This window comes from Gorilla gorilla, chromosome 7 (genome assembly GCF_029281585.2).
Source record: "Gorilla gorilla gorilla isolate KB3781 chromosome 7, NHGRI_mGorGor1-v2.1_pri, whole genome shotgun sequence".
NCBI classification, from domain to species: Eukaryota; Metazoa; Chordata; class Mammalia; order Primates; family Hominidae; genus Gorilla; species Gorilla gorilla.
This window is the reverse complement of record NC_073231.2, coordinates 4,596,847-4,611,666: the sequence shown is the minus strand read 5'-3', so window position 1 is coordinate 4,611,666 and position 14,820 is coordinate 4,596,847. Positions and strand designations below refer to the sequence as shown.

Sequence of the window (14,820 nt, the reverse complement as noted above, 5' to 3'; positions counted from 1 at the left end):
TTCTCACTGGAAAAATGCTGGTATTGACTAAGGAATGAGTAATTTACTGAGGACTACCCTCCATTCATGTCATTGAGAGTTCTACACCATGTGAATTCTGATCTATTATAGAAGTGCTGCTGTATTAAGAAAAGGATTTCTCATGAGTTTTCATTGAATAACTTCTCGACTATGAATTTCTGGAATTGTTCAAGAGGCCTCATCCACCTAATAAAAAATATTTTCACATATTTCCTGTTTTTATCAGTTACCTGATAATGAATTTTCTTGCACACACCAAAATTGGTGCTTAGCTGAATGAGAGTGCACAGCAATTACAGACATATGGTTGCTTGCCTGTGGATTTTACTCATTTGTTTAGAGGATAAATTATCAGCAAAGGCATTTTCACACTGACGACAGGCACAGAATTTTCGTGATGTGATTTCTCCCATTTATTTAACAGTTAGAGCTGTGGATGAAGACTCCTCCACATTCGTTTGATCTATAGTTTCATTCTCTCACATTGTATATGGTCAGCCTAGAGTCTGAAGTTTGTGCCATAAACATTAAATACATCTGGATTCTCTCTACCTTGAATTCATTTAGGTTGAGCAAAGTGGTAAATATAAATAAGGCTTTTCCACACTGATTACAGACATAATATTCCTGTAGTATGTTTGTCCTTGGGTGTATTTAGTGTTAACGCTATGGCTGATGACTCTTACATATTCATTGCTTTTTTAGTGTGAGTTCTCTCATGTTGTCCAAGGTTAAAAAATTTACTAAAGGCTTTCCCACATAGAGGACATACATATGGTTTCTCTCCAGTGTGAACTCTTTTATGAAGTCTAAAGTTATAACTTCTATTGAAGGCTTTACCACATATATTGCATTCATATGGTTTCTCTCCAGTGTGAGTTCTCTCATGTCGTCTAAGGACAGAAGAGTGATTGAAGGCTTTTCTGCATAGATGGCATTCATATGGTTTTTCTCCTGTGTGAGTTCTCTCATGTCGTCTGAGGTCAGAAGATTCAGTGAAGGCTTTCCCACATACATGGCACTCATATGGTTTCTCTCCAGTGTGAATTCTCTCATGTCGTTTAAGCACAGAAGATTCAGTGAACGCTTTCCCACATAGATGACATCCGTGTGGTTTCTCTCCATTGTGACTTCGCTCATGTTGTCTAAGGTGAGAACAGTGAGAGAAGGCTTTTCCACATAGATGACATTCATATGGTTTCTCTCCATTGTGAGTTCTTTCATGTTGTCTAAGGTAAGAACATTTACTGAAAGCCTTCCCACATAGGAGACATCCATATGGTTTATCTCCTAAGTGAGTTCTCTCATGTTTTCTAAGGTCAGAGCAATGAGTGAAGGCTTTCCCACATAGATGACATATCTGTGCTTTTTCTCTAGTGTGAATCATCTCATGTCGTCTAAGGTTAGAACTTTTACTGAAGGCTTTCCCACATAGATGACATCCATATGGCTTCTCTCCAGTGTGAGTTCTCTCATGTTTTCGAAGATCAGAGCAATGAGTAAAGGCTTTCCCACATAGATGACATCCGTGTGGTTTCTCTCCAGTGTGAATCATCTCATGTCGCCTAAGATTAGAATTTTTGCTAAAGGTTTTCCCACACACACGACATTCTAATGTTGTCTCTCTAGTGTGAGTCACACTGTGTGGTCTAAGGGCAGAGTTTTGGATAAAGGCATAATCAAATAGGTGACTTTCATATGATTTACGTCTGGTGTGAATTTCCTTGTGTTGATTAAATGATAACCAGTCACTGAAGATTTTCCCAAACTTTTTGCTTACAAAGTGTTTCTTTCTCATGTAAGTAATCACATTTTGAGTCAATGCTATATGTTGAGTGAAATCTTCTCCTAAATCATTGCATAGAAAAGGATCCTCTTGAGTATGAGATCTCTGGTTTTGGGAATGAAACGAGACTATTAAAGGTTTATCCACACTCATTCATTACTTCATTCATTTCTCTACATATTAATTCTAGAGTAATCATTCAGTGGTAGACTCCAGTTACAATTGTTCCTATATCAGTTATACAAACATAGTATATTATCTAACTGCATGTAGAGAGTTTTCCTGTTGTAGCATCCCAGCTGAAGAGCTATCTGACTAGTTATTAAGACTTTATCATGTTTGAAAGTTTCAGCACGTAGTCAAGTTTATACAATTGTCCTGTCATAAGGCCTCATATTATGGTTTTGATTTGAAGTTAATGTCTTCACTAAGTCCAAACTATCTAAAACTCTACTGGGAGGGCTTTAAGTACAGTCAGGTACCTGTACCAAATTCCAAAGTTGTTTAATGTCCAGGTTTCTATATGTAAGAACAGGGTTTGCATCCATAAAGCTTACCATTGTGCTGATGGTGGATGTGCCTTTCTGATAGATATGTTGAATGAATGGTATCTCTTGATGTTTAATGCCAAATTCTCTACCTGATATAAATGAAAAAAAAAAGATGCTATATAGGCATTAGGGGAATAAAAATGTTAAATAGCTCCAATGCCCATTTGAGTGTGTTTCAAATACACACAGACAGGGAAAGAATGTTAAATTAACCATACTTTAAGGAGAAGAGTATTATAGCACATTGACTACTGACATTTTCAGCATATAAAAAAATAAAGGCAAGTCGAGGAAGTAAAGGAAAGAAAAATTTTCAAAGAAGAGGACCATTATAAAGGGCTAGTATGTAATAGTTTAACTCAAATAGGTACACAAATATCCCCTTTACAAAAGACAAAGACAATGACAGAGAGATACTTGAATAAAAATTGATACCTACAAAGTATAATGACAATAACTGAGAAATGTTTCCCTCAGGTTTTTGCCTACATTTCAGAAACACTGCAAATTTAAGAAAACTTCCGGCTGCGTGTGGTGGTTCATGACTGTAATCCCAGCACTCTGGGAGGCTGAGGCGAGTGGATTTCTTGAGGTCAGGAGTTTGAGACCAGCCTGGCCAACATGTTGAAACCCTGTCTCTATTAAAAATAGAAAAAAATTAGCTGGGCGTGGTGGCGCACACCTGTAGTCCTAGCTACTCAGGAGGCTGAGGCAAGAGGATCACTTGAATCTGGGAAGCAGAGGTTGCAGTGAGCTGAGATTGCGCCACTGCACTCCAGCCTGGGTGACAGAATGAGATTCTGTCTAAAAAAACAAAAGAAATCTTCCTTTGGCAACTGTTGGGTCCTACTCACTCACTGGCCATGTTTCTCCTCCTCCTATTGAAGCACTGCTTCTTAGAGCTCACCTTGCAGTAAGCTTATTCTTTGTGTTGAAAGTTTCTCTACTTGCTCCAGTTGGGAAAGCACAACTGATTTGCAGAGCTGTTTGCCTGTTTTGGGGAAAAAGATACATGGATTTTGAGTTATGTGCTGACAAATGTACTAGGTTATCAGATACAGGGCAGCCTACTGGGAAGGATAAGTTAGCCACTGAAGGTCAGCCTGGGAAGAGTACCTTGAAGACAACATTGACAGTCCTTCATGAGCAAAATGAAAACTTGAGCTTGTTCCCAGACATAAAAGACCTATAATTGCTGATGGCCATGCCTCACTTCAAATACTGATTTCAGAATCCTCAGTATTTTCACTTAGTGAGAAATTACAAATTGTCATAGTGTTTGACATTATATTAAAAAACTATGCAATAAATATTAGCTCCACCAGAACAATCTAGGTTCTGTGCAGAACAGTCCCTATGATAGAATAATTACTTTAAAGAAATCAATACATTTATTTATGCATACAAAAGCAGTGAATTACCATAACTTTTCTGAGTTTGGGAGATTGAAGAGCAGAAGGATGTGAAATTGTGGTCAGAAAGATGACTTTCTAGAGAGAGGACAAATCAATATAAGTGAAAAGGAAAGAAATAGCTGTCAGGTAATTGTGAGAGTTATGAAAGGATCAAAGCAGAAGTTGAAGTGATAGTTGAGAAAGCTGTTCTAAGCACGTGTAGAATGAAAGAATGAATCAGTGAAAAATGAGTGAGTGAATGAATCCATATATACATACATAATAAATATAAAGAGACCCACCAATAGAGACCAGATGACTGATGTTCTCCAGCATCACATCTTGAAACAGCTTTCTCTGGGATGTGTCCAGCAGGGCCCACTCTTCTTGAGTGAAGTCTACAATGATATCCTCGAAGGTCATGGAATCCTAAAACATTATGGACATTCTACTGCAAACAGGGCTATCTCTGCCAATGTTCAGTGGAGCAAGATCAAAGTGACTGTACTAAGGAAGTGTGGGTGGTATGAACAGAAAACTCAAAACAGTGTTTGGGGTTCCTGTCACATTGCTTTAAATCTGAACTGGGAATCTGGCTTTCAGATTTACTCATACATAAAACTTCACATAGAGAAATATCATATGTGGTGTGGCATAATATAACCTGAAGATTTCCCAATAGACTTCTAAAGTATAACTTACAGATACTAATTATGAAATCTGTACTTGGAAATTTAGAACTAAAATTCTCTTCTCCACCACCTTCAAGAAAATCTATAGACTCACTACAAGGGAGGCAGCATCCATAATTTGTCACGTTTTAATCAAGACTATAGTTAGATATTCCACTATAGGACCTCAGTGTCCTCAGAATAAAATAAAGACCTGTTATGAGTTCAAAAAGGTCCAATGAGTTAGTATGTAAAGTGGTTCCTATCTATCACTTTTTAGATACAAGCCACAAATACATTATTCATGAAATGACTGAGAACACTCAGTTGTGTGAACAACTTTCATACAGAACTTGGTATCAGCAGATGCAGCCTCTTATGTCTACACAACTCAGGTGTTCACTGTTAATGGAAAAGGATGAATGGCTCAGCAGCACAGGCCAGGGACTCTAAGACTTCAGTACTGAAAGATGGTCTCATCCTGCCACTTTCCATGGTCTGAGGATTTCCTTTCTCAATTTTATGTGGGATCTTCAAACACCAGGTGATATAGTTTGGCTCTGTGTCCCCACCCAAATCTCATCTTGAATTGTAATCCCCACATGTTGGGGGAGGGGTCTGGTGGGAGGTGATTGAATCATGGGGGTGAACTTCCCCCTTGCTGTTCTCATGCTAGTAATATCTCAGAAGATCTGATGATTTAACAGTGTGTGGCATTTCCTGATTTGGTCTCTCTCTCCTGCTGCCTTATGAAGAAGGTGCTTGCTTCCCCTTCCACCATGATTGTAAGTTTCTGGAGGCCTCCCAGTCATGCTTCCTGAGAAGCCTGCAGAACTGTCAGTCAGTTAAACTTCTTTTCTTCATAAATTACCCACTATCAGGTAGTTTTTTATAGCGGTGTGAAAACGGACTAATGCACTAGGTACTATTCTCTTTTGTTTCTTCATGTTGTCTCTAGATTTAGGGGAAAAAAAAATCCTTTGATTGTCCTGGTCTCTCCACTTCAAAAATTTCCTCAGAGTTTTAAATTTACTCTGTTTCCTATACTTCATCACTTAATGCACAACCAAAATTAAAGAAACAACACTCCAGTTGCTTCCAGTTATCAAATTTGATCAGAGGTTAATTTGGGGACAAGGGTAATAAGAATTTTAATTTTGCTTTTTAAGTTTTTCAAAAGTTCACATTTATTCTCTCAAGACATTATGATTTTTAGATAGGAAAAATAAATGAATAATTCCTCATTGTCTCCTCTGTCCTAACCCTATCTGCTTTCCCTTCAAATTAAACAGCCCTCCCCTAACACCTGAAACACTAGACTGACTGAGCTTGCCTGGGAAAACATCTGCCTTTGTATGGGCTATAACCTGCTCTCACTTATTTTCACCACCTACCCACATATACTCTCAAGCCCACTCCTGCCAATAACATAGGTAATGAGTGAATTTATTTCCCCAACAAGGCCATGAGAGGCTCGTAATGAATGAATGATTTCCCTGAGACTGGATGAGAGAAACAAAAACCTCTCACATCTTAATACACAGCCTTAGTCGAGGCTGGAATGCCTTAGTGTACTGTTGAAAGGACATTACTTCTTGATGACTCTTTGAGCCAATGTAAACATTCCGAAGCCCTGGGGAATCTTAATTGGAGCTTGGATCCTTGAGTGCACTTAGAACATCCATGTTAATAGGATGAATCTGCCCTTAGGCTGGTAACAGGGGTACAAATTTCAGTAGAAAGAAGAATTTCCCACTCACCGGTGATGGCATTGTACTAGCTCAGCCACCAAATGTATTCCTCTGGGTTTTCACTCACACCATCCAAGCACTAAGAAGACAAATCTGAGCAAAAACAAAAACAAAAACAAAAAAACCATGACATTCCAGTTTTGCTTCTAACATCTGCCCCAAAGCCATTAGCCCCAGTCCAACCAACAAGGACATGCAGTGGGTAGGGGGTGGGTTGGGTTGGTGGCTCTCCTCTCCCAGGGTCAGAAGAAATGATTATTGCTGCTAATAAAGATATAAATATTTTTATTTTAGACCTAGAAATGTGAAAATCATGGAGTTTCATATGCCACCTAGCCCATGGAATTCTGAAATGTTTAATTCCCTCTATGATTCCAAATCCTAAGAATCCCTGAATCATGGAGATGTGGCTCCACCTACAGATAAATCCTGGAATTTCTCAGATTTAATTATTCTCAGTTTGTGTGCTTGCAGGCTTTCTCCACATGCATCTCAGCCCTCAGGAGCCTCCCTCCATTCCTTCTCCCTTCTGCTGGTCCTCTGGATACACTTGTACTGAATGATTCTGTCTCTTCCACGTGAGGCTTCTAGAAATACCAGTCCCTCAAGTCTGACCTGTAGATAAATTCAGCATGAATTTATCTACCAAGCAGCTTCAAATTTCATTTTATCATGGTGGATTCCTTAAAAGACACACTTTACAAGTGACATACCTTACAAGAAATGCTAAAGGGAGTTCCTCAAGTTGAAATGAAAGGACACTAAGAACATGAAAACTTGAACATGTATGTGACATTGTTAGTTGTAAGAAATAGATAGTTTGGTTTTCATCCCCAGTTCCCGGCACAGAGCCACCCAAAACCCTTGTAATTTCCTAAGCAATAGAGTTGCTAGGAGAAACTTTTGTTCTTTTTGGTCTTTGACCCTGGTTCCCAGTACAGAGCTCGTAATGCCTTGGAACTTCATGGGTGATAAGAGTGTCTTCTGTTCTAATGAGACAATTATTACTAGGCTCTAGGATGGGGGGTGATCACCTGAAAGACCATGACTTGATTAGAAGCTTGGAACATACAGTCCCACCCCCTATCCTCTGGGAAAGGGACAGAGGCTGGAGATCGAGTTAATAACAATTATGCCTACTTGATGAACACCACATAAAAATCCCTGAATGACGGGATTCCTAGAGCTTCTGGGTGGGTGAAGAACACATCCATATGCTGAAACAATGGTACCTCCCAACTGCTTGGAGACAGACCTCCTAAACCTAAGACACTTCCAAAACTTGCTGTATGTAACTCTTTAGCTGGCTGTTCATATGTAATATTTAAAATGTCCTTTGTAATAAATCAGCTAAGTAAACTGTTTTCCTGGGTTCTGTGAGCTGCTAAACCCTAGTGAATCTAACATAAAAAGGAGTTCTTGCCGGGCATGGTGGCTCACACCTGTAATCCCAGCATTTTGGGAGGCCAAGGCGGGAGGATCACCTGAGGTCAGAAGTTCAAAACCAGCCTGGCCAACTTGGTGAAACCCCAAAACCCTGTCTCTACTAAAAATACAAAAATTAGCTGGGCATGGTGGCAGGCACCTGTAATCTCAGCTATTCGGGAGGCTGAGGTATGAAAATCGCTTGAACCTGGGAGGCGGAGGTTGCAGTGAGCGGAGATCGAACCACTGCACTCCAGCCTGGGTGACAGAGTAAGACTCTGCGTTGGCGGTGGGGGCGGGGAGGAGTTCTTAGGACCCTCCAATTTTTAGCAAAGACAGACAGTTTCTTCACTTTTAAAAAATTCTTTTTCTATTTGCTCTTCTGATTGAATAATTTCAAATAACCTGTCTTTGAGTTCACTGGTTCTTTCTTCTGCTTAATCAAGTCAGCTCTTGAAGCCCTGTATTGATCCAGTTCAGTTACTGTATTCTTCAGCCCCAGAATCTATATTTGATTCTTTTATTATGGTTTTTCTTTGTTGATATTCTCATGTTGTTCATATATTCTTTTCCAGATTTTACTTGTCTATCAGTGTTGTCTCATAGCTCATTGAGCTCCTTTAAGGCAATTACCTTTAATTCTTATCAGGAAAATCAGAAACCTCCATTTCTTTTTCTTTTTTTTAAAGCGGAGTTTCACTCTTGTTGCCCAGGCTGTAGTGCAATGGCACGATAGCAGCTCACTGCAACCTCCACCTCCTGGGTTCAAGTGATTCTCCTGCCTCAGCCTCCCGAGTAGCTGGGATTATAGGTGCCCGTCACCACGACCAGCTAATTTTTTTTTTTTTGTATTTCACCATGTTGGCAAAGCTGGTTTTGAACTCCTGGCCTCAAGTGATCTGCCTACCTCGGCCTCTCAAAGTGCTGTGATTACAAGTGTGAGCCACCGCACCCAGCCAGAAACCTCTATTTCTTTATGGTCAATTATTGGAGATTTATTTTGTTCCTTCAGTAGGGTCACATCTTGATTTTTCAAGGTTGTGCAATATCTCCCAGTCTGACAGAGCTGTGCCAGTTGCCATACGATGCCCTGTATTTTTCCTTAGAGCTGTGCTCCGATAGCCTGGGACACGAAATGCATATTTCATTACTCTCCTTTCCTCCACTAGTCTCACGTATTCTCCTTGGGGAGAAGTCTAAGGGGTCTGTGCTTTCTACCAGTTTCACAGAACCATGGGGGCCACCATGAACCTCCACACAAGCCTCCTCAAAATTCTCTACCTTGGCTCGAGTATGGGAGTCACGCTGCAGACAATGGAGGTATAAGAAAGACATCCAAGGCCCCTGTGAGCTTCTCAATCTCCACAGGCATCACTAAAGGTGGGTGCTAGACTGAAAGGCATGTCCATCCTCATGGGCAATCTCAGGATTCTCTAAGCCCTCCAAGGAGGCCAGCAATGGCTTATGGGGGCCTGGGTCACCCCTGCCAGCAGGGACTAGTACTAAGGATGAGATCGACCAATGGCCACAGCTGAGTTATGCCAAATGAGATGTCCAGACCTCATGGTGCCTAGGAGGACAGATGGCAGAAGCTCAGCCAGGCCATGGAGATTAAAACAGTGCTAGGGGCTTAATGTATGTTTTTAATGGGTCTGCTACATGTCAAGTTTGGATCTGGAGTCCAGCCTATAATCCTAGCAAAAATTAAACACCAAATATGATATTCAAAAAAGTGTATGTGGCTAAAAACATACATTGGAAATACACATAACTAGAAACATCCAAATTCAAAGAGAAACTGCTAATTCCACAAACATGATAGAGTAATTTAATAACAAGATCACACATACGTAAACAGTAAATATAAACTGTATATTTATCTGAGTTCTAAAGACTTTTTTTTCCATCTCAGTACACTAGTGGGTATACGTTACCAGTAAAATCAAAGGGGTATTCCAATTACATTCATGATATTAATAAGTATGATAAATGTAAGTAGCCAGAACCATGGAATTGGGGCTACAGCTGTGATCTTCAAGAAACGTAAAACTTTAAAAACACTCATAAACCAAGAAAAAGATAAAACAGGAGTTACTTGACTTTCCAAATTGTTACAAATTCAGTACATATTAATAAGACTTAAAAAGATAAAACAATTTAATAAATAATAAAATAATGTAATGAATGAACAGATTTGACAGAAATCAATAATTAAAAAGTTTTGAGAGCAAAGTCATGAAACTGAAAAGACCCATAGTGGAAAGAAAAAACACAGGTTAATAAAAGAGCCTGTATTTATTTAAAAGTAGTAATTTAAAATCTAAGAAATGGGAATAATTATATTCTGACATGAATATGTATGATATATTACTTTCCACGAAAATAGAGTAAAAACTTTCCCTCATTCATCAGCACAAAAATCTGATTAGCCAATTTTAATGTTTAAGTTATATATCAGAGTTTAACTGTAAAAGTGATTTGTGAGAGTTCTTACATGTGAAATCACTTCTAGTTCCTTTGTAACCTAAGTTATTTTGAAGGAGAAAAATAAGCCTGTCCTCATTAGTTTATTATGCTAATCAAAATGAACATGAATGTAACAATAACTACAAATTTAACCAACAATTTTCCTTACTTACATTTGCAAAAATCATCAATACAATTTTAGCCATTTGGCTATTTATTTTGGTCACCTGGCCATTACTGGTATGGTTAAATAATGACAGAGCATGGTAAAGTGGAGTTTATTGCAATAATAAAAGGATAATTCCATACTAGAAAACCTATCATTTTCACAAAGTAATTTTAAAGATTAAAAAAATCACATTAATAGACCTTTGAAAAAACATTTTCATATAATTTAAATCTTTAAAAATAATATAAAATCTTTAAAAATCATACCAAATTGTGGGGACTAATTCTTCTTAATCAATAAAATCTCAACAATATATTCAGCAGTTAACAAAAGGACCATTTCCACTAAAGGTAAGGCTGGAAAAAGGAGGCTGGGTGAGGCTGATGCCATTCACCACTGCACATGATGCCTGAGGTGGGACCAAAACAAGAGGGAAAAGGAGAGGGACTACAAAAATGGAGTCAAAGAGCTGAAACTGTAGTTATTCTCAGATGACGTGACTGTAAACTTGAAAAAGTGGAATCAATTCTAATTATCAATACTAATAAGAATATTTAAAAAGTGGGCAAAACTATTATGAATATTCTGAAATCAACATTTCCTGTTTAGCAACATTAGTCCTTAAAAAAAGCAAACACACAAAATCAGTGTCTATTTACAACAGGCAAATATTACGACTACGATTTGAAATAAATTTGTAGACCCATGTAAATAAATTTTAAAACTTAATGAGGATATAAAAATGACATGAATAAAGCCTGAAAATCCTATTATTAGAATGGAGGACATAGTGACATAAAACCTCAGTGACTGTAGACTCAGGGCAACCTAGACTTAAAAGTCCCATGTGGTCTTTTACATGTAAAAAATGAGAATTAGTCTAAAAGTCAATTTTGTCTAAATTTTGATTTTTGGTGAGTATACAGTCAAAATAGTTGTGAAAAGAAAAAAATAAAGTTGTCAAATTTCATGTAACCTATGTTATTTGGAAATTTAAAATAAGTCATATAAATATTTATAACAATATTAAACAATTTCATAAGTGGACTGAATAAAACATAATATTTTATCATATACAATAGCTCCTGCCTTCCTGAGGAAAACATAAAATCAAAGGGCATGAAGGAAGGATTTTGGTTTCACTGCAGAAACATAATAAGACACCGAAGTGTGTGTTTGTGTGTGTGTACATATAATTAAACTACAGAATATAAAATAGCATCTAATATACATCAAAAATGAGTTTCGTAGAAAAATTCATTTTACACATATGCGTATAAAATAATAAAATTTATTCAGCTTCACAATTACTTTGTGAACTGGAAATAACAATGAGTTGTCATTTTATCCAAATCTAAAAAAAAAAAAAACATACATACAGTATCAAGTTCTGGTTAAAGTAGTAGATGAACTTTACGTGGTACATAAGAGTATCTATACAGTTTGTGGGCTGCATCTTGCTAGAATATATTACATTATAAAATGCACCATTTACTTACTCTGCGATCAAACCCCCAACTTGCCCCAAGTGGAGGAACCCTCAGACATTTGCAGAGGAGTCAGTGTGCTAGTAATCAGCATTCTTTACAAATCTATGAACATCAAGGTCTCCTTGGAACAGATGTTCTGTGAACAATTTATAAAACTCCCTCCTGTTAGACACTTAGGTTGATTCCATTTTTAAATCAATTACTGAATAAAACACACTCCATCGTGTGGATGAAATGCTACCTTAATTTGTCAAAGCTATCATTTTCTAAACTTTTCTTTTTAATTCAAATCATTAATATTTTGTGGTCAGATCAATACTGATTCATTGTTTTAAGCTTCAAATGCATTATACAGTTGGGCAGAACACATTTCCTCTCATCAATCTTCTTTTCCAGGATTTGTCAGATATTCCTGACATTAATTCACTACTAATATGCACAGTTTCTCTAATCATGGTCAACAAAGATCTGACAGTGCATTGTCCCTAAACAATCCATACTTGCCTCACTGACACCATGTGGCCCACTTCCCATCTATAATCTATGTCTGGGTGTGAAGCCCTTCCCATATGATCCCCCGAATGGAACTTCACAAGTTCGAATTCACTGGGTCACAGTGTGATAGTGTGAAGATGGGAGAACGTTAAGGTAAGGCTATGGGTGAGTTGGGAAATGTGTTAGGCAGGGTCAGAGATTACCACATCCTAAAAACAACACTTAAGGCGGGAGATGACAAAACAATCAATGAATAACATGACTTTTTCCAGTGAAAGTGCCATATCTAATCCTTTTCCATTTTTGTTCTCTGAGCTTCTTTCTTAGGGAAGATCCTTCTTGAGAAGCCCCTGCTGAGTATTAGGAAAATGCATTTCAGGACCTCTCATCAACACACCCTCTTTCTTTACCACAACCACATATATGGGGGCATAACTCAACATGTGTAAAAGACAATCTTCTGCTTTTCACTGAAGCTCCAGGAATTCAGGACAATAAACCTCTACATGCAGACCAACAGGTGAGTTTTTCTGCCCCTTCTTTCATAACACCGTTCTTCCCTAGTGAAGTCCACACACATCCTTACATGGCAGCTGTGAGTATATCAACTGGTCTGACCCCTTTTAGTCACAGAGCCTGAAGTCTGCTAGCACCTGCTGAGCACAGTGTCATGGGTGAGAATGGGCAAGGCTTTTTCTTTCTCTGGTTCCTGAACTTCCCAGGCTCTCTCACTTCCGGATCCTGAATACCCAAATCGCAAGCTTCCTTCCCAGAACCAACACCTCCTCCTCATTAGAAAGATACCTTTGTTCTGTGCTTACTTTATAAAGTCTTGCTCTTTCCCTGTCCACTGCCTTGTGTCAGTATGTGTGTGTCTTGGGGCCGGTGGAAAGGTGAACAGAAGCCAGTAGGGAGTAACCAGCACCAGCTTCACAGGAATGGCATGACCTTGATACGATAGCGGCAGTTTTCCCTTAACATCCCTGCCCCCTAAAGATTTCAGATCATATGTCACACTCTTAAGTAACAGCGATTTGTCTTTCACGGTTTTAATCATATTGATTAAAAGCATTTGTCTTCTCCAGAACATCACATTAAGTCATCAAAAAATATAAACCTTAAAAAGATGTAATTATTGGAACTGAAAAACATAAAAGGTGAGCTTTGGAAATATCTTTGAGCAATTTATTCATTATGAACACATGTAATCTGTTGGAACAAAGTTCTAGGACAATCCAAGTCATCCTTCAATATTTGCAGAAAACAGCACAAAGAAAACTTGATACTTATACTTAGTTGGAAACTTTATGCCACAGCCATTAAATACAGAGATCATATAAAGGAATAGAGGAAGCTGTTGAATACTAAACTAACTCAAATCATCAATATCCTTACGAAGTGCACACTGAATTAATGTAAAAAGTATTTAGTAAACAAAAAGTATTTTCAATATACAATTAAGAATGAAAAGTATTGAGGCCTCATAAGCTGAACCTGACACAATAAATTTAAAAGGGAAACTAATATGGAAATCAGAAAACCATCTAAAGAATTTGGGAATTTGGCTTCTGTTGCCCTCTCTGCTACTGACGGTCAAGGCCTCCTCATTGTATTCTGTCCTCCATATCTCTGCTGATTCCCATTTTGTCTATTTCCATTTACCCCACTACTACTTGCTCAGGTCACTCTCCTTCATTGTCAATGTTTGTTAAAATTCCTCAGACCCATCCACTTCCCATCTAAATTTCCCTTCCCTTTTCTCGCTCGTTGGCTCTACCTCCCTCCTCTCTGTTTTCTCCTCACTCTCCTGCCCCACCTCGACATCCACAGCGAGGCAATGAAGAAGCCCCTGCCAAGGAAGAGCCCACTTCTCAGTGGGACACCGGGAAGGTAAACACCCAACAGTCACCGCTAGTGGGAGGCGATTGTGCAGAAGCACGAGGGTTGTTACAGGATCGGGCAGGTCCCCTACCCCAGTCTCGGACTCAGGGTCCTGTCTGAGGCGGTCACCCCGAAGCGTGGGTTTTGCGGACACGTAGGGCCTGGCGGAGGGAAGGATGGGGAAGCATCTAAGGGAGGACTGGCGTCTGCCGAATCCCAGGGCTGCCCTGAGGGGCCAAGAGGGGCGAGGGTGGGGACGATGGAAGACAAGCCACATGCCGAATGGGGACCTGAGGCCGCGCGCGATAGGATGGGCGGACGGTGAAGAGAACTAGGGTGGAAGGGCCGGACAGGGGCGACCTCAGTGACGGAACCGGGCACAGACGCAGATCTGGCAGCTGAGCGACAGGCTTCGGAGCATTTCTGGGCATCGCGGGACTCCCCGTCGACAGCAGGGCGGTTGCCGAGCCTGTGACATCCGCGGATACCAGCAGACCCCGGGTGTGGAGGATGCCGCAGGAAGGGGACTGCGTGGCTGGGTTTGGCCACAAAAAGCGGAGGGCACTCACCCAAGCGGACCTTGGCTCCGGAGAATCTGTTTCCGGGTCAACAAAAAATGTCGCGCGAGGGGCGGGGCCCGTACGTGCAGGGAGGGGAGGCAGAGAAAAAGGCGGGGCCGGGCCGGGCCGGGGCGGGGTCTCGGGCCTGGGCGGGGAGCTT

General features: G+C 39.6%; 1 protein-coding gene across 4 annotated transcripts; it reads right to left on the bottom strand.

Annotated features, from left to right (window-relative positions):
• Nucleotides 1-410: 410 nt before the first annotated feature.
• Nucleotides 411-14,805, bottom strand: ZNF596 (zinc finger protein 596). Of its 4 annotated transcripts, none has more exons than XM_031013989.3 (6): nt 14,670-14,805; nt 6,184-6,267; nt 4,055-4,181; nt 3,266-3,349; nt 2,365-2,447; nt 411-1,912 (listed from the first exon to the last, which is right to left on the bottom strand). In XM_031013989.3, the coding sequence occupies exons 2-6, from the start codon at nt 6,193-6,195 to the stop codon at nt 704-706; spliced, it is 1,515 nt and encodes a 504-aa protein (XP_030869849.3). In that variant the 5' UTR covers nt 6,196-6,267; nt 14,670-14,805; the 3' UTR covers nt 411-703. The 4 variants fall into 4 exon arrangements, with proteins under 4 accessions (XP_030869849.3, XP_055204010.2, XP_055204009.2 ...); XM_055348035.2 differs by lacking the exon at nt 14,670-14,805 and adding an exon at nt 14,391-14,659; XM_055348034.2 differs by lacking the exon at nt 14,670-14,805 and adding an exon at nt 14,461-14,659.
• Nucleotides 14,806-14,820: the final 15 nt, after the last annotated feature.

What these genes read in the sequence shown, in the direction of transcription:
- ZNF596 (XM_031013989.3), bottom strand. An exon ending in CAGTCATCTGGTCTCTATTG is followed by an intron (nt 3,350 to 4,054) that starts GTGGGTCTCTTT and finishes TCCCCAAAACAG; the next exon opens with GCAAACAGCTCTGCAAATCA. An exon ending in AAGAATAAGCTTACTGCAAG is followed by an intron (nt 2,448 to 3,265) that starts GTGAGCTCTAAG and finishes CATTTATATCAG; the next exon opens with GTAGAGAATTTGGCATTAAA.